General features: G+C 36.7%; 1 protein-coding gene across 1 annotated transcript; it reads left to right on the top strand.

Annotated features, from left to right (window-relative positions):
• On the top strand, positions 1-27,529 carry tafa5b (TAFA chemokine like family member 5b). Its single transcript, XM_079412174.1, has 4 exons — positions 1-512; positions 13,867-14,016; positions 24,866-24,993; positions 26,475-27,529. Exons 1-4 carry the CDS (start codon positions 422-424, stop codon positions 26,481-26,483), a joined length of 378 nt encoding a protein of 125 aa, XP_079268300.1. The 5' UTR covers positions 1-421; the 3' UTR covers positions 26,484-27,529.
• Positions 27,530-27,694: the final 165 nt, after the last annotated feature.

Below are 27,694 nucleotides of genomic sequence, written 5' to 3'. Positions count from 1 at the left end.
AGTTTCTGCTGGGAAGTCAACAGAACAACGCACGAGGCTGGACATATGCGAGGTCTTTTCCTGGACTTTAACGGGATTCCGGGGGCGACAGTTGTTTATGCAGCTCGAGGCTGGCGTGTGGATGTGTGAAGACATGCGGTGCGTTACCTGCTAAATATTTTGGGACGAGAGCGGTGAGCGAGAGACTATGCAGCGGTTAACGGGACGCGAAGAGTCAGATGCCGCGTTGAAACTCTCTTGCATTGAACTTTAATCTCTCCAAATAGAAACCTGTCGCTGAGCAGTTCCGCACTATCAGCAGAGGCTTGTCCGCATGGAAAGTGTCCTAACACAGCCTGTTCGTCCTGAGAATAAGGGCATGTTTACTCAGTGTTGAGCCGGGATGGATGTGCTGTTGTGAACGCATCCGATCTTCAGAAAGATGCAGCATCTCCGTGTGGCGTGGACGCTCGCGGCAGCGGCGGTGGGCTTTTTCCTGCTCTTCTTGATTCAAGCGCATTTCTTTGGCGAAGGTAAGCCTTAACGATCTTTGTCAGAATTCAATGAATTTTGCGAGGGAAAAAACGTATAAATGATCATTTTACGATAAATAATTATAATAAAAACAAGTTTACTTTACCATGAAAATATAGTGATTATGTTACAACATGGCATTTTACGGTCATTTATAGTTCTTAACTGCAAATATGTCATTAAACCATATAATATATTAATATACCAACGTATTTGAGCTGTTAAAATCTCTGTTACAGTAAAAGGTGATGATAATTGTACAGGTGATGCAGTGAAAGGCCACATGATGACTGCTCATCAAAATTGGCCTCTATACAGCTATGAAACACCATCAAATACCAATAATACTAAATACTAATACAAATACTAAAATAGTGCTGTAAACTTTAACTAAATAACATGAAATGCAACATAAAATAGTCAAATGTACATAACTGATAACAAACAACTTTTAAAATAAATCCAAATAGTGATGGTTTGTGGAAGGAAGTTTGGGGATGTCTCTTAGGTGGTTTCTAACTCTTAAATACAAAAATATAATTTCAATATTGTATTGCAAAAGTACGGCCTGGTTAAATATACATTTTCACATCAAATTATAAGCTAATTCAGAAATGTTATTTTTAATGTTTTAGAATATTTTGCAGTAAAATGACATTTTTGTAAATTTATATAAATAGATATGTAACTTCTTTTACAGTGCAGGGTAACATACTGCTTCCATGTTAGGATTTCAATGTCGATTGCAATGCAAACACCTTTTAAGACGATGACCTGTTTTTCATATATGTATTTCATTGTGTACATGTATGTTCTGCCAGTTTATGTGCATCAGTGATACTCTGCATTCATCTGGCATCAGAATTGATAAGAAAAAGGACTTGCGCATGACCTTTTGTGTACTTGTCAATATGTAACGCTTAAATCTAGCCTAAGGCCAAACCAAGGATCATCTGTTTGAATTGCTACTCCATTTATTTACTTAAGGAGATGCTATATTTGTAACAATGTCATTTAATGACTTTCTTTTCAACTAAAAAAAAAACAAAACAACCACTACCACCAACAACAGAGGGCTTGATTTTTGAGGGCTGATGATATCAAAAAGACTCTGTTTTATGGTTTGATTCACAATCATTTGTGATTATAAATGATTATGTGGAAAGCACAGAGACTGGATTGTGATATACACTGTGATGCACCTAAAGAAACCTAGACACATCTGACTGTATTCCCAATCTCACCACCCTTGAGGCATCATTGAGGAAGCACCGGTGGCATTGTGTGAATAGATAGATAGATAGATAGATAGATAGATAGATAGATAGATAGATAGATAGATAGATAGATAGATGAATAAGAAAATGCTTTAAGTCCTGTAGGTGCTGATGTGACACCCTAGAGCTCAGTCTGACATCTTTTATCTTCTATGTGCTCTGGAAAGCAAAAGCGAGAAAATTCTGCCTCATAAAACTGATCCATGTTACATAAGAGTCTCAGCAATGTGAAAAAGTTCATACATGTTCATGAGTCAGTGTCTAATGTTTTTTTTTAGCTCAGAGAACAGACAATTATTTTTCACTACAAATCTTAAATTACAGCGTAAAGGCGAGTTGGAATTGGATTTCGATCGACGGCCTTTGCAGATGTCTTTATTTTTAACCAACTGATGAAGTTCTTAGTAAAGTGACGCTATCATTAAGTTATGTTTGGAGCTCTTTGTGCGTGCGATATCAGTATAGGTGTAAGGTTGAGACCACAAGAGCAGTCACCCATTATGTGTGAGCTTGCTTTGAACAGCTTAAAGGTTTGAGTTGGCCTGCCGCCATGGCAAACAAAACATGTTGGCCTGGTTGCCACAGTAACTGTGCTTTTAAGAAAATAATTGGAGAATGCATGGATTTGCTTCTCACAAAGTGCCAAGGAACAGAGCAGTCACCTCCAGCATAGTGATAGAGAGAACCGCAGGAGGCATCTGCCCAAACACTTTTCATTTCCTACATTCAGAGCGTTAGGTGTTTGATATTATAATGCACCAGCCTCAGACCTCAGCTCACATTTTCCAACATTTCTCCATTTATTTTTTTTCTTTAGGCCAGTTTTGTTTATGCTCAATTTAGAACGGATTGTCCAGTGGCTTTAAAAATATCAGGACTGATTGTTATAATGAACAAGAACAATTACTAAGCCAGCATGAAATCCAAACTGACCATATTTACTTTCCAAATACACATTTATGCTGTTATTGTGAATGATTGTGCAGTGCATGTTAAGTAAAAAATGTTCAGCCTTCATTAAAAATAATAATCTGCTTCACCACTGAAACAACTTTCCTTTTCGGCTGACATCACTTTTTTACAGTTTTGCCAATAGTTAGTGCAATTTCATGCAAGATAACATTAATGTGATAATGACACACTTTTCCTTAAGGATGAAATGGAACCATACTTTTTTTTAATATTCTGTTTCACTCGGAAATATGTCATATTGCATGAGTAAAACTGTTTTATGCATGATGATTTTAAGCTATTAAAGTGCATTCATTTTTTTAAATAGATTTTTTATTGAGGCTCCATTTTTGGTCTCATTTGTTGCTTTATTTGTTATGCTGTAGTCTTGATATAGTCACAAAAATAATAAAAAAGAAAACTAGTCTTAAAAGTAAGTATTTCTAGTTTCTTTCATCATTGTTACTTCAATTTTGTAGTGACGCTATTGGCTGTTCATTTCAAACTAAATATTTTCTGACCAGTGAGCTCAGGTCATAATGACAATGAGAGTGGACAGAAGGAAATACTCAAAAATATATATATAAAAAAAAACAGATAATAAAATAATTATTATAAATAAATATTTTAAAGGGATAGTTCACCCAAAAATGAAAATACAGTCATTAATTACCCTCATGACATTCCAAACCCGCTATACCTTTAAAACAGGTAAAACCTAATAACTGGTTGGGCCAACCTTAGCAGCAACAACTGCAATCAAGTGTTTGCGATAACTTGCAATGAGTCTGTTACAGCGCTGTGGAGGAATTTTGGCCCACTCATCTTGGCAAAATTGTTGTAATTCTGCCACATTGGAGGGTTTTCGAGCATGAACCGCCTTTTTAAGGTCATGCCACAGCATCTCAATAGGATTCAGGTCAGGACTTTGGCTAGGCCACTCCAAAGTCTTCATTTTGTTTTTTCTTCAGCCATTCAGAGGTGGATTTGCTGGTGTGTTTTGGATCATTGTCCTGCTGCAGAACCCAAGTTTGCTTCAGCTTGAGGTCACGAACGGATGGACGGAACATTGTCCTTCAGGATTTTTTGGTAGACAGCTGAATTCATGGTTCTATTTATCACAGCAAGTCTTCCAGGTCCTGAAGCAGCAAAACAGCCCCAGACCATCACACTACCACCACCATATTTTACTGCTGGTATGATGTTCTTTTTCTGAAATGCTGTGTTACTTTTACGCCAGATGTAATGGGACACACACCTTCCAAAAAGTTCAACTTTTGTCTCGTCAGTCCACAGAGTATTTTCCCAAAAGTCTTGGGGATCATCAAGATGTTTTCTGGCAAAACTGAGACGAGCCTTTATGTTCTTTTTGCTCAGCAGCAGTTTTAGTCTTGGAGCTCTGCCATGCAGGCCATTTTGCCCAGTCTCTTTCTTATGGTGGAGTCATGAACACTAACCTTAACTGAGGCAAGTGAGGCCTGCAGTTCTTTAGATGTTGTGGGGTCTTTTGTGACCTCTTGGATGAGTCGTCGCTGCGCTCTTGGGGTAATTTTGGTCACAAACACTTTTTCACACAGGGCCCCCATGTGGGTTTGGATTTTGTTTTCCCTTCATAAAAAAACCCTTCATTTAAAAACTGCATGTTGTGTTTACTTGTGTTATCTTTGATTAATATTTAAATTTGTTTGATGATCTGAAACATTAAAGTGTGACAAACGTGCAATAAAATAAAAAATCAGGAAGGGGGCCAACACTTTTTCACACCACTGTATATTGAGCATTTTAAATTCACATTTTGTTGTGATTGGCTGTTCAGTTGAAACAAAATCTCTTCTGACCAATAAGTTCAGGTCACGATGACAGTAAGAGCAAACAGAATGAAATGCTCAAAAACCCCATACAATGCAACCGTTAAGCATTTCAAACGAACAATTGGCTACAAAGATTACCATTACTGTGGCCACCTGAACTCCCCAGCAGTTGCTAATTGATGGAAATAGCTTGAAAGAGGATGGATGCCAGACTAAAACCACAGAGTGATTAGCAAAGTGGATCATTTTGGATGCGGCAGGTCTGTGGAAGGCTTGTGTGTCTTAACAAAATGTTCTGTGAAAGTTTTAAGTATTCTAAATAAATTAGTTTAAAGCACTCCCCAGGAGTCCGTACAAGCAGACTTCTCGCAGTAACACTTTGCAGGGGCTTTTTGGTATGATTGGACTTGGGAAGCAACGATTTTGGCTGCCTGCTGAGCTCAGAGGCCAGCTAGACTGACCTGGCATCAGGTCCAATCTCAGTCTGACTGTCATTACTGACTCCAAAGGAGTCCCTCTTCCCCCACCAACCCTCCCTCTGACAACTGCGCCAATCTAGACCAGGATAATAGTTGTATTGGGTGACAGGAAGAGATATATACTGCCCAGATAAAGCAGATAAAGTCCTTAGCTCTTAAGCAGGTTATTGGCAGCTGATATTATGATATAGCAACTGGCTGAATTGTAGGACTTGCCATAAAAAAATTTGAACTCAAATATATGATATAGGATGTAAAGTCCTCAATTTCAGGTTGCAATAATTCTGTCTACTCAATATAAAAGCTGTACTCAGTATTTTTATGGGCTTGCCACAGTCTCTAACGGTAGGAACACACCAAACCGATGCTAAAGAACTAGTGCTGAGGAAAGCCGACTGCATTGCCTCATATCATCTGCGTTAGGGCAAAAAAAAAGTTGCACTAGAATCTGGGCCGTCCTTAGGGGGGTGCAACTGGTGCGGTTGCACCGGGCCCCACACTTGAGGGATCCCATGGTGAACGGACCCATACCACCAGGTGGCAGTAGGCTGTATTCGGCATTCAAACAGGGAAACCAGAAGAGCTAGCAGCAGTTGCTTTTATTATTGTTTACACCAGCCGAAAGAAAGAAACAGATATCTTTACTCTGTCATTGGTTTGCTTTCATCAGTTCTGCTTATTTTTTTGCACTAAGCTGAATAGCCAATCAGAATTCTCTTTCTCTTTCTCATCGCTGAGCTCCACTGCTGATTTGACATGTAGAATTGGCCGAAAAACAGCTGACGATGTCCAACTAGAGCCAACGGTTTGGAACCTACCGAAAAAAACTAAAGTCAACCAACGCTCAAAAGCCACCCGACCCAATGTTATAAATGAACATTTATTGTAGCTTTTTTCTTCTCTCTCAATTCAAAACCTGAATTTTGGCCAACGATTTCTTCATATAATGAACTTGCATTGTATAAATTTGTAGAACTTGCATTGCATAAATTTGTTGTGATTATTTTTCATGGTCTTGTTTGTTACAGTCTCTAAGGAGATGGAGGCAGATTTAGAAACAGAGACTTGCATTCACCATTTTAAATGTACATTTGAAAAGTTCAGATGCAAAAGCCTCCAAATGCCATTTGAAATGTTCTTCTAAAATGATCATTTTTCTCAGGCTCCTATGTGGAGGTGTAGTAATTTCACTTTAATGGCAATAATAGGTTCTTTTCATTGTCATTAAAGTGAAATGACTGAACATAAACATGTAGGAGCCTGAGAAAAATGCTCATTTTAGAAAAACGGTACTTGGAGGCTTTTGCATCTGAACTCTTTATTTACACATTTGTCAGTCACTTTTATTTCAAAGCAACTGACATTGCATTCATGGTATTTAGTTTTTTACTTTTTGCATTCCCTAGGAATGAAAGACTTGCCCATTGCTGTGACGTAGTTATAGGAATAGTTTGTGTAAAATAATGAAAACCAAAAGAAACTATAAATATTTTATATTTATTTAATAAAAAGCAGTTATTTTACAAAATAAAAATACATTAGTTTAGCTTATTTTATAAATAAATAAATGGATATTTGCTGTAGCTTGTTTTCATCCTTCTCAATTCATAACATGAACTTGCATTACATTATATAAACTTAATGTATCTGTAAACTTACTGTACTCATCTGACCTTTCTGTTTTTTGTCTTGAATTTGACTTCCTGGTTTTCTGGGCCAATCTCCACCTCAGACTATGCTGTGTTTAATACCTAATTATTCTGCAATACCCTAATTGTCTTCTCACAACTGCTGTCTTATCGTGTCTCCGAACATGACATTATTCACATATGCCTTTGTCACCAGTGCTGTTTCTTAATGAAAACATCTTACAGTCAAATGAGGCCAACTGACTCGCATCACAAGGCAATGAGCGCAGCATAAAGTGTTCGGTTATAGAATTGAACTGAACGATCTTGGCATGAGAATGAAGGCTGATAGCGTCGTGCGGCACTGGTGGAGTCCAGCATCGGTCCCCTGATGATAGACTCCCTTTTCACTCCATCACTTTTCTGACAGCCTGTAAAGGATAGCTTTTGAATTTCAGATCAGCACAGCCAGCAAGTCTCCATCTCCGAGATGCATGGTTGGCAGCTCTTTCATCCCTAAAACGCATGCACTGGAGTATACAGGAGATCCTGGGGAGAGCGCTCGAAGAGGTTGGAGATGAATCAGACATTTCGCTGTCAGCGGGGCTATTTAAACAGACAGGGAGGGCGTATCATCTATCACGAGTTGTGCTTCTTAACACGTCTAAGCTGCAGCACTTAGAGGCGTTTTAGAACAATGCAAGTAAATCTGAAGCTTATCAGAGTGTTTTGGCCCCCGTGACCATTAGCAAAGTGTCGATTTGCATTCTTGCCGTGTTAATAATGTCGTAATGGTTCGTTCTGGGGTGAACCCACTTTATTAATACCGCCGTCTCCCATTCAGTGTGTTTTCCTCTGAATTAGCCCAATGTTCTTACACTATAATGATTGTTTACTCTGACTCACAGGACGCAGAAGACAAAAAAGGGCAGTGGAGGAAAGGTGGCGGGAAAACGGCAGAGAAGGCCGCGTCGGGTTTGTCATAAAGCCACAGCAGGGCCGAATGAATGAGTGAGAGATTAAAGGAGGGGCGCTCACAGTCTGCATTCAGTCACTGCAGAGCCAGGCTTTGCTCTTGGCATGCTGATTAGCCTCCATGAATGGCTCTATGGACTCCTCTCTCTCCGGCGTCTATCAGAGCCCAGTCATTACGGCCTATTTGGGCCTGAAGTTGGAGATGAATGGTGAAGCTTTTTCCTCCAGCTTTGGTGTGAGGCTCACATCCAGGGCACCACAGAGAAAGGAAGAGAAGTGCTGGGTGTTGTCAAACACGACAGGACGAGAAGATAGCGTTTTTTAGAAAGGGGGAAAAGCTGTGCACTGGTTTGGTCCTACAGTTTTGTATGCCGTTAGTTATAAGATAATACATTTGCAGATTTATTTTAAATATATAATTTTATTTATATATATTTATTAAAATATATTTATTTTATTTTAAAGAAATTAATAATTTTATTCAGCAAAAATGCATGAAATCTTCTTTTGAACTTCCTATTCATCAAATAATCAACTGTTTTCAATAATAATAAATAATAAATGTTTATTTAGCAGCAAATTAGAAAATAAGAATGATTTCTGATACTTTAAATTCTAATAATATTTAACAATGTTCCTGTTTTTACAGTATTTTTTAGTTTTTCTGTTTGGCCGATGCGTTCGAGACTTTTATTTTGAGAAAAATGGCGTGGCTAATAGACCGGCATATTGTGTCAAGGTTTTAGTGTGATGAGGTCAAAGAAAAAAAAGAAAAAAATACTCGGACATGTCATTAAGACACATAACACATGGTTAGAACAGGCATACGTAGCAACACGTGCATTGTAAACTACTTTTCATTTTTGATATGAAGTGAGCACTACAAACACAAGCCTCTTTGATCGTTGTCCCTAGTTTGCAGCCGCAGATGTCGTCTAGTTTTTTTTTAAACGGATGAGATCCTGCAGGAATCCTGAAAAACTTGACTCCAGAACTGGTGCGATTTTCACAGTCCATGACAAGTAGGCATTTTTTTTCTTGACGAGAAATTCTCTGGTTAACACACAATTCAGTGGGATGGAATAAACTTTCTGACCCCGACATGCGCACTGCGAACTGCAAATTTTCCAGTGATGTGAACCGTGAAGGGGTGTATAAAAAGAAATAATCAGCAAAACTGTGCCATTCGTTTGTGCTGATTTGTGCTGCAAAAACAAACGTTTGTGCTGGTTTTGTGTTTGAGATATTAAACATTCTTTTTTTGACCGTGTGATGTCAGTCTCCACCCCATGTTGCCCTAATCGCTCCAAAACAGCGCAGTTTGTTTGTGCTGGGTTTGTGCCGTTAAAACAAACACTGTATCTATTTTCCTTCCTTAGATATAACCAAAATATTTTCGGAAGCTGTGACGTCACAAAACTGGTGTCATTCGTTTGCGCTCAATTTGTGCTGATTTGTGCTGTTGAAATGAATGTCAAATATATTTCCCCTTCTTAGAAATAACAAAAACAATTGTAGCTATCCCATATTTGTAGCTAGCAATATCAGAAAAGCAAAATAGTGATGTAAAATGTCATTTCTTTCAGACTGTGGTGACAATTCAATAGTAGAAAATCATTTTGAAACTTTTTCTGTATTCACAATTGATTCTTAACTGTAGATGAAAGTAAGATTTGCAAATATTTATTATAAATAACTGAGTACACATGACTTTTTTTATCTGATGGCCTGACAATCTGATGGATCTGATGGCTTGTTACAAGCAAGCAAAAACATATTTTGTGAGAAAATGGAAGCAGCAAGAAACCCAAAATGATTCCTCTGTACATAAACGTTTATTTTTCACATCCGTAGCCCGTTTTGTCCCACGTCTGCAGAATCAGAGCGCTTATTTTGAAGAATACATTATTCAATTCAGAGCAACTTTGATAACGAGGAGTTTCCACCCACATCGCCGCTCTCATTTCCTGCCAGTCGCGCTCGAATCATATTCTGTGATGATGTAATGCTGAAGTGTCTGCCCTGTCATATCAACGGTTCCACTTTATCCAGAGCCTCAGTTCCATTCGGAGTCTTTGAAGAGAGAAAAAGCAGACGTAGAGCTATTAGAGCAGACACCAGAGCAGTGCCTTCTGATTCTTGTAACTCAGAGGAATGCTGATATTTGATTTTGCGTAGAGAGAGAGAGAGAGAAAGAGCAGGAGAGTGAGAAATGATGTCTGGAGAAGAAGAAAACAGATCGAGAAGGGGGGAAAAAATCAAATCACCTCTTGAAAATGTTCCAATAATCACTGAAGCGCTCCAGCAACTGAGTTGGCCAAAAATAGATTGAATTGAAAGTTCTCTTGGTATTTTATGACGGGAGTTGCTAGCAACAAGGGTCGTCTGGAGAACTTTCCTTCAGATTCTTTTGTGTTTATTTTGGCAGTTTTGACAAACTGGCAATATTTCCGTCTCAGTTTCAAGCGTCGCCTGAAATATTGGGTGTAATAAAAGGTGATGGGCTTGCTTCGCATCCTGATGAATCGGTGATGTGCTGAGAGCGAGGACTCCATGTGCTTCTGAAAGTTATGGCTTCTCCTGGGGCAAACAGATTTCCAGCTATGCTCATAAATGTAAAAAAGCTGTATTTTTTTTATTTATGTGTAAAAAAACAGATATGCAAACCAAACCAATCCGGCCTGGATGTGCTTTTACATTCAGTACCTCTGCACTGATGCCGTGTCTGGCGGTGGAAGTGCCATCCATCATCGTTTGTGTTGGAGCTCATGCATGTTTGGTCAGATGAACCGTTTCACACACTGTAGATCAAACTTGAGCTGGATACATACACAGACATACAGGTAATTTTACATGTCAATAACTCCAGCGGCTGCGGTATCAAGCTGAGAAGATGCTATAATCCATCATGTGCTACAGACAAACACCTTCATATGTCACTCATGGCTACACTCGATCACAGTGGCTCACAGACTACATTCTACTAATGATTGCAATACTCAGATGTAGTTCTCTGATTGGACGCTTTCTTCGGTAGTGAACGTAATTGTCTCTATCTGTAGCGTAGATGGGGTTTAAAGCGGCCATATCACAAGGAATCAAATTTTCTTTGATCTTCTGAGATAAAAGTGCTTGAAGTACTATGAAACGTACTGTAACTTGGAGAACTCAAATCTCCTCTGTTAAGAGAGAGTAGCAAATAAACGCCTCTGTTTATTTAATTTTATCACTGGGTGTGGATTACAATTTTTTGAACATTACTTTTAACAGTATCCTTGATCATTTCAGACTGATTGTATCTGTTTGTGTAGCATATTTTAGTTTGAACTGTAAAACTCAGACCTTCTCCAGTCAACTTTTATTTTATTTTATCTAATTATTTTCATTTTTATTACTGGCTGTGGAGTTTACTTTTAATAATATCTAGGATCTTTTTAGTTTGATTTTAGTGTCTGTTGTGTATCTGTCACAATAGCAATTCAGCCTGTCATTAAAGCAGTTAGGTTTTGGGAATCAAGTCAATGCTTTATCAGTCAGCTATAAAAAAAAAATCAAGTTTAAGGCAACCAGCTTCAGGAGATTTTTGAGATTTCTCAACTTTTTGTTGTATAAACTGAAAACAACAAGTTGAGAAAACTCTCCTGATGCTGGTTGCCTTAAGTTTTCTCAACTTTAGATTTTTTTTATAGTGTACAGAAACAGTGAAAAACAGACCATTCAATTAAAAGGACCAGGGAGACGAGTAGAAATGGTAGAGAAAAGCTAAATTCTGACGGTTTCTGGTGACCTCAAGACGAAATAATAAATAAATACATTAAAAATAAAAATATTATTAATATTATATTATATTATTTACTTTATTCTATTTGTGTTATTATTGATTATTTTTATTATTATACATTATTGATATTAATTATAGTTTTTATTATTAATATTTGTAATAATTACTATGCTTTTTGGCATTATTATTTTTATTATTATTATTTTATATTCTATTTTTACTCTCTTATTGCTATATATATATATATATATATATGTATATATTTATATTTCATTGTACAGTAATAATAATAATAATAATATAAAATCATATTTTTATTTAAGGTTCGAAATTATGTGAAATTGCTTACTGGATGTATGGTAATAACAAAACGAATGATCAGTTAGATTCCTAAAAGAGATAGCTTGTGCTTTGACACGCACACTCTTTATGATCAGTGGTAGTGGTTAGATTAATATGTTTTTGTCTTGCAGGTAATAACATGACCAGTTGTGACCGACTGCCTGTTGAAAGCTTGGCAATGGATAACTTAATTATATACATAAGCATTTCTTTGTAAGGGGGGTTGGGGGTCTTGAGGTTTCCTGACGCTGGATTAATCATCATCTAAGGTTGTACGCTGCTTATCTGTCTGGACTTACGGTGGGGTTTGTGTATCTGCAGCCCACCCTGATTCATCAAGCTTTTTTCCGCTGACACGTTACCGCTAGGACATGATTCACCGTCGCAGGTCCAAATCCAGCATATTGCACTGGCTTGATGAGAGCGTGTATATAGATTCCTGTTTATGCAGGTGCAGGATAATAGAGGAACATTGAACAATGGCTGGAGTGTGCAGATTCAGCAGAGCTTGGTCCCCATCAGTCTGCTAACAAGGGTGATGCCTCAGTCTACAATATTAGTAGGAAAACTAACAGCTCAGCACAGTAAAAATCCATTTATTCTGTCAAAGCTGTGGGCTAGTTACAAAAACAGTGCACTGCGGTGCTCATATGGGAGACGCAGGTTCAGATCTGGTGTGCGATGTTCCAATTCTTTTTTCAATAATTTTTTTGCTTATTTTCCATCAATATGATTTTCATAAAATGGTTAATAATATTTATTTATTTATTGTACTGCATGCATGATTTGTACCCACAGTGTTTGGAAAAGATGGTAGTTTGAGGACTCACTTCTGACATATGTACTAGAACACTGTCACGGCTATCAAAAGTTCTCTACTCATTAAAAGCAAAAAATAAAATGGCTTATATATGCACCTAATCTATGCATATATTAACCACATCGCTCATCCCTCATCCCTTCTCATCGCTCACCATGTCTGCTACAATTATGCTATCAAATCATGCACCATGCTATTTCTTTTCTTAGCAATCAGACATTATTTTAATCTGCCAGAAAATAAATTGAGCAAAAGAAAAAAAAAACATATCTTACACTGAAGAAGGAACCTTAGGGCTGCACAGTTAGGGGAAAAATCGAATCGAATGGCAAAATGCAAAAATTATGTATTGTGTTATACATATTGTTATCATATATTAATTACATATTAACGTATAATCACTATAATACTAGTATTGCCATTACTAATTATTATTATTATTATTATTAAATTACAATAATAATAATAACCTTAATTGAAATATTAAAAATAAGAAATATTACTAATTGTAATATATTTTTTTATATTTCATTGTAAAAAATATTTTACAATACAAGTGTAAATATTAAAATTCTCATATTTCTCTATTTTTGTTGACAGCAGTTTATAAGCACTTCTTATTACAAGGAATGATGGGAAGATGTTTGGTGTATGTTGCATTCCCAAATTGACTTAAAGGGACAGTTCACCCAAAAATGAAAGTTCTGTCATCATTTATTTCCCCTCCAGTTGTTCTAAACCTATATGTACCTTTCTTTATTCTACTTAACACAAAAGATGATAATTTTAAGAATGTAGTCCTACTGACATTTTTGGTTGAACCATGCCTTCCAGCATATATGCGACAAACTCAGAGCAGATGCAGAGAAGAGTCTGTGTGACGCATTTACATTTACTTTGATCCGAGCTGATTCGAATCACTGAAAACACCAGAAAATGAGTCGCTTGCCTTTAAATAAACACAGCTGCACTTCTCTCTGAAACATGCAGTGCATACATTTATTAAAATAAATCGCAGCCTTATTTCCAATAAGACCCTAGACCTGAGCCATATTTAAGGACTGGAATTAATGACTAGGGCCAATAACCGCCAAGAAAACCCTAGTGACCGCATAGAAACATGCTAAAATCCACTCAGAACATGTAAGCAACCACACAGCTACACTCTACATTCTAGCACTGTAGCAGGGAATTTGGCACCACTCACATTTTCTTAAAGATTTGATTATCATCCTGGTGGTTTTGAAAGCCCAGCTGACATTTCTCTAAACTCTTTGTCCTTCATTCAGGTCAGCTGGCGGCGGGTACATGTGAAATCGTGACTCTGGACAGGGACAGCAGTCAGCCAAGGAGGACCATCGCCCGGCAGACGGCCAGGTGTGCCTGCAGGAAGGGCCAGATTGCCGGCACTACCAGAGCCAGTCCAGCATGTGTGGATGGTAAGAATGAGGAGGGGCTGAGGTGGGACTCATCCAGGCTTTGGTGCCACTGCCTCTAAGCCCACCAGAGCATCCATAGCTGGGGCTTTCAGATTCCAGTCTGATCCGTGAGATTACGCTGCTCAGTGAGTGTGGCTGAAGTGTCACTCACAGGATTTGGGATGTTGCTGCAGGTTTCATCAGTGCCTGAGGTCACGTGTGAGGAATGTGTTACGAGGTGACGGACGCTGGGGAAATTTAGAGTTGGTGAGATTAGCTCCGAGCTGCTGTGTGTTATTTAAATAGCAAACTTCTGTAAACACAAATGACAAGTGAATCTTGACTACAGGTTGTCATATGAACAAACTTGAGTTTCAGAAATCTTTAAATACGCAAAGCTGCATTTCGAGTCCAACATGACTGAAAGAGTTGCAGTTCAGTTTGTGAATCAGATATTAATTCAGTGAATCCGATGTTAATGAGTTCATTAGATCAAGGACTCATTAGACTGGTTCAAACTACTAAGTCTTTTTGAGCCATTCAGTAAAAGAACTGGCTCACTGAGTAATTTGTTTGTAGTTTCGTTGAGTGGTTTGTTTTGTTAAGTACTAAACTTTTGCAAACACAAATGACAAATTGTGTTTAAATGGTCTATTTAAGGATTTGAGAAACTAAACTTAAACATGCACAGCTAAATCTTGAGACAAACATGACTGACATGACTTGCAGTTTAGTAAGTGTATCAGATGTTAAGTGAATCAGATATTTATAAGCGCTTTGACAGATTTAGTGAGTTCATTAAATGAAGGCATCGTCAGATAGACTCTTTTGAGCAATTCATTAAAAGAACTGGCTCGTTAGAGTCATTTTTTCATGTTAATTTAATTGTTTTGTGAAGTGAACATAATGGAAATATGTAATACAGAGTCTTTTTATCTCATTACTTTCTTTTCATCTTGGTTTTGTACTGTATCCGAGAAGCAAATGAGAACTTTTTAAATTATATTTGCCATTTACAGCTTTTCCAAGTACATTTGTTGTGTTCCCTTTTTCTTCAATTTAGTTTTAGTCTTGCGTGGACTGGTTTTCAGCGTGACTTGCACTTATCTTCATGTGGTCGTATGTCTTCTTGCCTTCAGTTGTTGCTATGACACCTGAGTAATTTGTAGACATATTTCGTAAGGTAGGAGTTTCTTCGTGGCCAGATGAAAGTAGGTGTTCTTGAGTAATTGCTTTTGAAAGACACAGTCCTCCGTGTTTCTACGACCTTACATCACCTGTAGTGGGCTACACCACATGCCAATCAGTAACCCTGGCTGAAGAAATGTCGTAAAAAAGCACAGAATCCAGTAAACAATAAAGTTTATAAACATAAATGAGCAAAAACAGAATCATGCAAGCAGAAAAAAATGTGCCTCAGTAATTCCTCATTGCTGTTATTGGAAAATCGTCTCATGGCTTACGAACCAAATTGACAATAAAAATCAGTCACTCTACGTTGGCATTTTCTAACAAGATAGCCAGATACAGATTTCTCTGCGTGCAGAGGTCTTGAGGCTTTGGCCTTTCAAAAATGCAGTTATTTCAAAACAACCAATGGATTCTGCTCTTCAGATATAGAAAGAAAATCTCAGTGTATCCAATTGACAATTTACCCCCTGCATGCGAAGACAATCTTTTCTTGAACTCCGCAGCTCCCTCAATATTTCCTCAGTCTTGTTTGTCGTTTAACTATTTACCATGCTCGCTTTTAATTTTGTGTAATTTGCTACTCTGAGTGTCTGAAGCTATTAAAGAAATATCGATTTCTTCAGATGTTTTGTTTCTTTGGATTAAAAGCTTTGCTAAATATAGCCTGATCTCTTCAAATGAGGCAACGCTGCTGTTTTATCTTGTTCTGTGCCCTGTGGCTTTATCTGATAAAAGGCAATCAGACAGGTTTTGATACTGAGAAAGAATAGCCGCACATTTGCCATTATGTATTAGTACTAAGACTGCCAGGCTTTAGTCTCACGACAGCAGGACATGCCCTGCTGATGGAAGGTGAGCAGACTTTTGTGTTTAGCACACTGAAGACCAATAAACAAGATGACATTGTAGATCACATGTGGCTCAATGACAAATGTCTGTGGTGAAAAGAGAAACATCTAAAACTAAAAATCTAGTGTAAAATATATAAAATGCCACGTTCATATTTCAAATTTTTATGCCATTTTTAAGAGAAATAATTAAACTTTAATCTAAAATGTCATGTGGTGCAACACCTCCAAAAATGTTAAATAAATCTGACTGTACACATCTTAATTGTTATTTCAAAAAAGTTTAAAACTAAAAGTACCTTTTACAAATATCATGAATTAATATAAATTATTAATTAATTAATCTGAAATAGAATATTAATATTTGTGGAGTTATGACATTTTGCATACTGAAGTAACCAGTCATTGTTATAAAAAGAAGAGTTTATATATATGAGTATATATATGAGCAGCAAATCAACATTAGAATTTATTAGAGTTAAATTTCTGAAGGATTATGTGACACTGAAGTCTGAAGAAAAGACTGCTGAAAATTCAGCTTTGCCATCAAAGAAAAGATTTTCAAATCTATTCGGTCCCACTTTATATTAGGTGGCCTTAACTACTATGTACTTACATTTAAATTAATCATTTGGTACAATGCACTTATTGTGTACATACATGTTTTTACATTGTACTTATATTTTTAAAAATACCTGTATATAATTACATCTGTAATTAATTTATGTAATTACATTTATAATTACACTGTTGACCACTCCCTTAAACCTTAACCCACCTTTAAACCTACCCATACCACCAAACCTGTCCCTAACCTTACCCGTATCCCACCTCAATAGCAGCAGAAGTGTTTTGCAATAGAATATGAACACAATAAGTACATTGTACTTGTTTTTTGATGTAAGTACATAGTAGTTAAGGCCACCTAATATAAAGTGTGACCATCTATTCAAATAGAAAAGTTTAGGGGTGTCCTCGACTAAGGATTTTCATAGTCGAATCTGAATTTTCGAATCTTGCCGATAGTCGACTGATAGTCGAATCAAATGTTTGGGGGCAGGGCAAAATACATTACCAAGAATCAAGTCAGACATTCGACAGTCATAATTACTGACGTTAACACACAGGGAAAATGTGTAATGGATGCCTCGCTGATACAAACGGGGTAAATAATGTATTATGATTTGATTAAAAGATATTTAACATTAACATTTAACATTTTTTACAATAGTGCTCTCGTTATAACTTTATGTATATGACATAGTTATTAATGATCTGCATTTCTGTTTTGAGCTGCACGTGCTGAAGATGACCAGTAGAATTAAGCATATGATAGCATTTTTTTAATCACTGGGATTTAACTATTTTTTCTCAAATAGAATTCGCTTCGTTATTTATACAACATAACGTTAATATTACGACTTATAAGCTCTCTGTACAAAGTGCCCTGAAAGCAGGAACGTGTCTGCGCAGCTCTGAATGAACTCCTTTGTGGACGCATTCTTCACGCAACAACTAAACTCAAAAAATTCACAGCGTTTTATTATAATAGTGTTCTCATTATAATGTTATGTATATGACAGTCCCAGTACCAGTCATAGTCATTAATATTATTGTTGTTTGTCCTGCTCACACTGCGTATTGAAGAGATATATAGGCTTTCCTGTAGCTCAAATGGTAGAGCATGGTGATAGCAACGCCAAGATCATAGGTTCGATTCCCAGGGAAAGCAAGAGCTGATAAAAAAAAAAAAAGTAAAAACTGTAACTTGAGTGTAAGTCGCTTTGGATAAAAGCGTCTGCTAAATGCGTAAATGTAAATATATATAAACCGGCCAAAATGTTTTGAAATGTTTTGAGCCTGTGTCAGTTTGAGTCATGTTAAAGATTTAAATCCCTGCTGCCATGATGCTCCTCTGTCGGTCACAGATTATGGAAAGTGAAAATCTATAGGGGTGGTTGGATTTAGTCACGCATGTTAAAATATTTATTTAAAGCTTTCTTATCCGATTCTTCTTTACAGCATTATCATAATAGGGTGTATATTTACTTATTGGGAGAAAACCGGTAGTTCTATATGAAATCAGACATTTGAGCACCCCCATATAGCCAAAATGGTATGATCATAACACCCCGTGAATATTCGACTGAAAGTGGGAGTTGAATCAGGCTCCTCCTATCGAAGCATCGAATCGTTGACTATTCGGGGTCACCCCTAGAAAAGTTATTTTAAATTGTAATAATATTTCACAATGTTAACGTTTTTACTGTAATTTTAATCAAATAAATGCAGCATTGGTGAGTGCAAGAGAATTCTTTCAAAAACATTAAAAAAAGAAATTCTCACCGACCCCAAACTTTTGAACAGTTATATATAGTCGAAACCTGGAGGCGTAGCACTTAAGCGAATCGTTGTGTTTAACATAAAATGAAAAGCTCACACACAGACTGAAAAATGGAAAACGCATTCTTTGGCATGAAACCAGGCTGGAATTATGTATAATTCATGTTCGTAGTATAATTAAATTTTCACTTGTACAAGTACAGTGACAGGTCACTTCTAACTGCAAAACCGCCTGCATGTAAAGCGAATAACAAGAAAAGCAGAGCTGAAAACACATTTGCTCTGTGGAATCTCTTAAGACGTCTTGGGCAATGACGTCGACATGGCAAGTAGAATGAATTTATCATTAAACCAATAGGAAATTAAACCGTCATGAAGTTTTCATGTAGAACAGAATCAAAGTGGCCTGGAAAGATCTGGCATCAATATCGCATCAGACAGAAAAAGCTAAACGAGAGGCGGCTGCGGCATGTTGGGACACAGAGGGACTGTGGATTCTGCCTGGAAGCGGGCGGGAAGTGACAGCAACAGAACCCAATTCCCTCAGCTGGTGGTAGCGGGGAGGTGAGAGCTGACAGCTGGAATATGCCCTGAAAACTATGCGGAAAGTCAGAGGAAGGAGAGCATTTTAACAATTAGACAAGGTGATCGTTGGCCAGGTGTCAGGATAATCAAGTCTCGCTCACCTAGCACCTGCATTAATTCCATATCTTTGACTCCGCAATCGAATTCGGAATGTCAGCCCAAGGATTAGTAATGTTTCCCTAGTCACACAGCCTAGATGGATGCGATAGGTCAGGGCTGACCTCAGGCAGCCAATTCAAAAGCATCTGCCTTGTATCGCGGGTGTCTATGCGCCAGCATTACAAATGGGATACCGGCTCCCCAAAACATTCGGGAGTGGCTCGAGAACTTCTGCGCCATCAATCAAGACACCAAAGTCAAGATGGTGTCTGCTTCATATGGGATTATATCACGTTGGGGACACCAAAAGCTACAACTGCCATGTACACGTTGTTTGGATTTAATACAGGTTGCAGTTGCTGGCGTGGCTTTATATTTTTTTCTAAGGACAGATAAGGACACAAAATATATTGTTATTTGGCTCACCCACTAAATAAATACAGAGACTTGACATAAGTGGTCCCACTAGAAACTAATTATATAATGCATCCTCTGTGTTTCCACAATGCTCTAAAAATTAGCATACCCTGTGATGAAGTGTCTGCAGGTGTGCCCATGATAACACAGATTACACAGACTCTCCGCCTTGACTCCTCATATATTATTTTACACAAACATCCTCTCACAAAGATACCTTAATTTTGTTTTCTAGAATCAATTACGGTGGTGAGGACCATCAGTGTACACATATTTGTGCATTTGGTGATTAATACAAGTGTATTATTCTGTTTCAGGGGCACTATCAAAGCAAGCTTTGGGATGGTGTAATGAAATGTTTTGTACAAAATAAAGATAAAGTGTATATTTCAAAATATACAGTATTATATTTTACTATTGTTATTTAAAGGTAAAAACATTACAAAACATTTTAGTTGCTTGAAATCAATTTTAACTGAAATAAAATAGAAAAAAGTCCAACTTGTTTTAATATAGTTGCCATTTCTCATTTTCATTTATTTTAACTGAAATAAAAACTACTTACACATTTCTAGAAAATTAGGGAAAAAAACACAACAAAATTATATAACTAAAATTAAAATGAAAACTCAATATTACTTCAAAATAAATTAATATTAACTGAATCTAGTAGAATACAATAGTATCTCAATTATACTTAAATAGCATTGGTGTGTGTGAATATATGTATGTATTTCTATAATATATAAATATGAACATAAATTTACCATGAAATACCACAATTTAATAAACTGAATCATTAAAACATTAAAAAGTTACATTATTAATAAAATTATAAATATTAGATTTTGTGTATACATTTGTTAATTATGCTTCATATGAATTATTATTATTATTATTAAATAAATTAAAGTAAAATAATTGAGCTAAACATTTTAATGTCTTAAAGAGTCAAGAGTAAAAATGTAAATATTACCAGTAAGTAATGCTAGTGATTCAAACACACAAAACAGTTCTTTCCTTGATTTTGAGTTGAGTATGACTATAAGTAATAACGTGGTTCAGATGTTTATTAAGTAACCGATAAGACTGATTGATTCGAGTTCATTTAAAACAGGATTCATTAGACTCATTCAAACTAGAGATTTTGTGATTATTTTAACAGAACAAGTGATTCATTCAGATTAGCTTTTTCTTCATTAAGATTCATTCAGACTGATTCAAACCAATAACTTGTGACTGATTCATTAAAAGACCTGGTTTATAAGACTTGTTCATTTGTGAATCCAACTTCACTGATCATACTGTATGCTTGTTTTTGAGTGAAATATGTGCAATAGAAAAATCAGCAGCTTTGTGAAAAGCGGCACAGGCAATACTAGTGTAATGGCATTGTGAGAACGATGGACGCAAAACAATAGATAGAAAATATTAATTGATATTCCTATCCAATCCATTAGCTGGCCAATTTATGACATCATAAATTCCCCTCACTGATTTCATCACAGTGGAGGGCTTAACATTGAGAACAGAAGGGGCTTGGCTTAGAAACTGTTTGAAATGTAAGCTCATGAATTCATTATAAACAACAACATGTGTTACTTGTAAATTATGGGCAGTTCCTGTGTAAACAGCACTGATCTGAATACTAGTGTGTTCCATTACTGTGAATGTTAAATATATAGGATTCTCAAGCTGTGTCCGCTGTAAAAATGTATGGACAGATGTTTGATGTTCTCGTCTGTGCCAAACGTTTGAGTAATTGCAGTCCGCTGCAATGAGCAGCCCATCTCATTTATTGTCCCGATAAATCTTGAGTCCGGCCTCTGCATCGGTCATCAGTCACAGCTAAAGTCTTAACTGGGGCAGGAATGACAGGGCCTTGAGGACTGGAACTACCTTTCCTCAGAACATTATGAAGAACCCATTATAAAAATCTAATTTAGGTTTTTAAAAAAAAAATACAGAATTTCACCATTACAGTGCTTGCATGTAGGCGAGATATCTAATATTAGTTGTTTTTAATGTGATTTTTATTTGCCCATTAATAATAAATGTTTAAATAATGTCTCCGTTGTAAACTAAAAGGGATAGTTCACACAAAATTGAAAATTCTGTCATCATTTACTCAAACTCATGTTGTTCCAAACCTGTATGAATTTCTTCTGTTGACCTCAAAAGAAGGTATTTTGAAGAATGTTGTAACCAAACAGTTGACGGTAGCCATTGACTTCCATATGTATGGAACTAGGAAAAAAATACTATGGAAGTTAATGGCCACCAGCAGCTGTTTGGTAACTAACAGTCTTCAAATATCTTCTTTTGTGCTCACAGCAGAAAAAAAACTTGTACAGGTTTCGAGAGTGAGTATACAATGACATAAATGATTGTTTTTGGGTGAACTATCTCTTTTAGATACAAAGACAATATTAGAAGTTCAATTCATCTCATGAACTATCCATTTCAACAAATTAACTCAAATCTTTGATTCAAATTATTCATTTGTCACCACGGTAGCATTGTAAAATTTCAGTTTGTTTCTTAAATATTCAAATTGTAATTTTACTGTATTGTGATTGGCCTTTTTTTCTTAGATCTATTTGCATACTGATTTGCGATTGGTCATTTTTTCCTTGTGTCAATTTTAAAGTGAAAAGTGTAATTTTTGTGGGATCATCTTCATATAAAACTGACAAAGACCAGTTACACAGAACAAAAAACTTTCAGCGTTTGAGAGCCTTTCCAGGTTTGATATTTCCTTCTGAAAATGCCAATTTTTGCATTGAATGATTATGATTAATGATAAAATATTTGTAAATTTCAGAACCACAGCTGAAAGGCACACTGAATATTTTACGTATACAAAAAAGAATTAGAGCGAAATCATTTTGGGTGTGATAATGGAGGTATCCAGTGATCTGTCACAATTTAGATGCCATCTGCAGCAGCAAAGAGAGACGCATGAATAGTTAGCAAGAAAATCTTCTCACTAGAATTGATTGCAGGGATTATTTTGATATGTGTTTTGCCTTTTTCTAATTTCAAACGTGTGGATACTCCAGATATACAGATTATAATTCAACAGATTCGATTTCCAGCATCTAGCAATAAGAGGAATTTGCAATGCAAATCTGAGTTAAGCAAGAACAAGATATTTTCATTCAGAATTAGGTACACAAAATTTTTATCTGGACAATGTCACATTTTGGTCTCAGTAAGCAACTTCCACATTACTTTTGTGCCCCTTTGCCCAGAAACTCCAAGTTCAGAGAGTTCTTTGATGTATTGATTCAGAGGCACTTTGTGCACTCTGTCATAGTCTGTTTGGCATCCGTGGAGTGACAGTCTCAATGCTCAATAGCAGGAGACGAGGGACAGCTCATTAGAGACAGAGTCTGAGAGTTTACTGTGTTGTGCTGACAGGACTCTCTTCGGCTGTTGTTTGTGGATTTGTTGACTTTACTTCTTTAAAGTGTTAAAATGTTGATGATCTGTCATGTGTCATGCATCACTGGAGGCCGGAGTGATCCGATGTGTTGCCCAAGACAGGCAGAGAATGAGTTAGAGGTGGGATCTGGGGGGTTTTCGGAATAGCTGAGTATTTTACTGTGAAATAAAGGGTTTTGGGGGCATCATTATTACAGTATGTCAACTTGACAAATCCCTAATGCAAGACCAGACATTTATCAAATGTAATGGCTCCTAGAGCTTTCCAGCTTTTCATGTCCTTCAGTCTGACTCGGGATGCTGTTACTTTGCTTTCTGATCTGACTTGCACTTTTCCCATAGAGCATTATCCAAAGTCACATAGACCTTCAATGAAAATCTTGGAATGTAATCCAATGTATTTGTTTATACCTCCATCCATCTAATTACTCATCTGTCTGTCTATCTATTTATCTGCCTATTTATACACATCTATCTATCTATCTATCTATCTATCTATCTATCTATCTATCTATCTATCTATCTATCTATCTATCTATCTATCTATCTATCTATCTATCTATCTATCTATCTATCTATCTATCTATCTATCTATCTATCTAACCTCATACCCATCCATCCATCCATCCATCCATCCATCCATCCATCCATCCACAGTATCTACCCATATCCATCCATCCATCCATCCATCCATCCAAAACCAACCAAGCCAACCAACCCAACTCTGAATTAAAATTTTAAAAAATCTGAAAAACTACATGCAAGACTAGCGTTGAATAGCATGCTAATCTTAAAACATAGATAAGAGCACCAATGGCTGCAACCTACGGTTTTGTGAATCATGCCTACAGAATGAAGATGTACCGAATTTGCATGAAAGGTTCTTTTATTTGTCGTCATGGCCCAAGGCATAACAGTGAATACTAATGCTGGAGATTAGTAGCGGAAGCTAGTCCCTAGAGTAGATGCTGTGAGGGAAACATTCACTACATTACAAACTACCGAGTTTGGAAGGCATCTCTACAACAATTTTTTACCTTTAAGAACGTGCCTTTTCCTTTGGTGAGAATGACATTTCGCCTCCATTTGTCCCTACTTGTTCTCCAAACACTTTGTTAGCCTTCCTCCAAACGTACAAATGCTGCCACCCTGATATTTATGTACTTTTGCTTCCCTGGGTTATATTTCACTCTGATTATCATTTTCTCTACCTCACAAATGTACTCTTTTTTTGTACTCTCGCTCTCTTTCATTTTCTCTCAGTTTCCCTCCCTCCCTTTTTTCCCTCTCTCTAAGGGCCAATTGGGGTGTCATGGTATGCAAATGAATATGTAAGGGTGCCCTAGTTATTATAAATAGACATTTATGTTTGATTAAGTGCAAAAACAATCTTACCTCAGGAAAAAAATCTCACTGTTGGACCTCAGCGATCTGTTTCAAAGAGAAAGGCTTAGGATATTAGGCCAAGTGCTGGAGCGCTTTTCTCTCATTGCTGTTTGCCTTTGTTGCATGAAATGTCCTGATTTTACCATGTCTTGACCTCCTGAATTTTATGCATTTATGGGAATTCCTTTAAGACAAAGTATGTTAGTCTATGTCACATGATGGTTTTATATTTATCAACTAAACTTAACCTTCATGACATTAATACATAATGCTAAAATAATTTATTAGGTAAATTTCCTCTACTATGTAAAGTACTATTCTATCGCAGTTCTTTTGCACAGCAGGTGCACCAGTGAAATCATCTTAAAACAGAGTTCTAGTCAATCCAGAGTAAAAAATGACTACACTATGATAAGCCCCACTCTAAGTTTAATTTCATATTACATAGCATGTTTCACAAAAAAATATATGGCCTTGCGAAAGTGAAATAGGTTGTAAATGTCATTTCTTTTATTTTAACTTCCTTCATATTTACTTTCCTCTACTTTTAACAGCGCGCATTGTCAGGAGCAGACAATGGTGTGAGATGATGCCTTGTTTGGATGACGAAGGCTGTGACCTATTGGTAAACAGAACGGGCTGGACGTGTGCACAGCCGGGAGGCCGAGTGAAAACAACCACAGTAAGTGTCACAAAACAAAACGACTCAGGACTTGCTTGTCAAAAAGGCTGGTGTCATGAAAAATACCTCACTGGATCCCAATAATAATAAACATGAAGAATAGTAAATATCACTGTATGTTTCACTTAATGAGAATATAGGTTTTTAAAATTTAATTAATAATTGTTTTTTTAAATAAATGCTTAAAAAAAATGTAATTTTAATTTAATAAATTCAGAGATGCAATATCAAACAATGATAGCCTGAAAGTGTCTAGAAGTTTTTATGATTATGTGTAGTAAATTGTGAAAAAAAGTAATATATTTAAAATACATTTATTTCATACTAAGTATAGTTCAAATCTATGAACATATTTAATGACATATCACTTAAGACTAAAATAATAATGAAACTTTATTTGGAGCACTACTTGTGCACAATGCACATTCCTTAATATTATGCCAAAAATGTGTTTTTATGTCACTTTTGATAAGGATTGTATGATCTTCAAATAATATTGGACTTTAATTCCAAGATATAAGTGTACCTAAGGTATACTTGCAATAGTTCCACTTTAGCACAATCAAATATACTTCAGTATATCTTCAGTTGGACTTCATCACTACTTCTGCACAATTAAAGTGCATTAAGCACAAAATGAGTTGTTCCAGTTTAGCAGACTTTAAGTATACCAGTTTAGTATACCAAAACTGCAGGGTGCTTTTTATGAAGTACATAAATATGTAAATGTATTTGTTGTATACTTAGCATGAAATAATTGTATTTCAAATACATTTTAGAATATTTGTTTTTCACTAGGGATGTCATGCAGTTTAGCTTGTTAACCGCAAGATAACAGACAACACTAAGAATGACCATGTTTAATTTCATGTTTGAAGCTTTGGTTGTATGCATTTATGAAGTACATAATTTAAATTTATTAATTAAAAAATTAAAGGAGGGTTTTTGCCCCTCCTTTAAAAATTCAACCAAAAAGATCCAAAAAGGTTATAAAGGGGCAGTAAAACAAATTCATGCTGTATGATTTTGAGCATTTCTTGATTTAATCTTAGTTTACTCCAAGAGATATGATTACTTTATATGACTGAATTTAGGATTTTATAAGGATTTATCCAATCTTAATTTGTTTTTCAAAGATTAATCAAAGTCTTATCAGTTTGGAATGACTTGAGGTGAGTAAATGTTGATAGGATTTTCATTTTTAGGTGATCTATCCTTTTAATTTAAAAACAATCAAAAAGCTATTAGCTACAGATTTCTTATTATACGGAATCAAATATCCCAAAAGCTTTCAGTCATTAGTGTCACTGGCATTGAGAGGGCTTTTTCTTAAAATTTAAGAAAACATCTCCTACCTGTCTTGAATATTCTCCTTGGTTAGGGTCCAACCAGGGAAGGATCTGGGACAACACCAACACCTCTCAGAATGCATAACGTATTGCGTTATATGCCCTAACTACTGTGTTGTTAAATCCCACCAGGTATCCTGACACCAATGGGGGACGGTTTTCCCAAGAGAGGCGCGATGTACGGAAGCACCTTGTCATTCTCCAAAGCTACAGCGGGGCGGGGGAGGGGAGCATTCATCATAGTCCTGTTAGCCCTGTCTGTCAGTCTCTCCATTAGTCCTTCAGTCTCATAAGATAAGGGGTGAGGACCTCTCGTCATGGAATTTTCGTGGACCATGAGGAACGGATCCCCCTGTGCTGTCAATCAAAGCTGGAACCGGCCAACGTTTTGTTTGCTGATGCCAAAACTGGCAATATCAGTTGCAGGATAGTTTGCGACCTGGATCGTGAAACGTGTATGGATCTATCAAAATTTTACAGACCAAAGAAATACGGGCAAATTTCTGTGTGGAAGGATTTCCAATATGAACACGAATACACACATCAGCTGCTTCAGCTTCCACAAACGCAAGCAAAAACACATACCTGAGCTTTGTGAGGAGTTTTTCCAACCTAGCACATGCAAAATGGACAACAAAGACGTTTGCGACAAAACTGTTGATTTTTCTTTGATTGTAGGTCTGCTGCCATTGTTGTGAATTGGACTGAAATCTGTCAGGATTTGGAAACGTAGCGAACGTGGCAGGGGATTTGTCGAACCGAACATCATCTACCTGACCTGAAGAGACAAGCGCTTTGGGAGAGACCATCCTATGTATTTTCAGAGTCATAAAGTTATATATATATATTTAACAGTTTTATATGATGTACCTTTGTAGCGATCCTTATTTAACACTGACAATGTGATCCTATTCATAAAGGGTGAATTCAAAACAGTCATGTCCTGGAAAGTTATTCACTTGCTTTCTTCGCAAATGAACATACAGTAGAAAGGAAAATAGTGTACTTGTGTATTTGTGAGTAAACTTTTGTTTTGTATCAACATTGCATCAATATACACACACACAAAGCAACTGTAACCCACCGTGACAAGGTTATATACATCAGTATACGGCTATGGGTCAAATGTGTTTTACCGCAGAGATTGTACACTGGCAAATTCATCTTATAAAAACTGTTTATGTGTCAGTCCTTCTGTGATATCTGTCATATCGAGACGGTCACCCCATTAAGATAATGGCCCTTATAAGATAATGGCCCATCCGCCACAACGAGCGCCGTGTCCTGCGTGGTTTCTCCTAGACCATTACTCTGCCCTTGTTGGCCCCTCTCCTCCTCTCTCAGCGCCGAGC

Source organism: Barbus barbus (genome assembly GCF_936440315.1).
Source record: "Barbus barbus genome assembly, chromosome: 48".
In the NCBI taxonomy this organism is placed as follows: Eukaryota; Metazoa; Chordata; class Actinopteri; order Cypriniformes; family Cyprinidae; genus Barbus; species Barbus barbus.
Note: the sequence above shows the minus strand (reverse complement) of the source record. Positions and strands in the feature narration are given on the sequence as shown.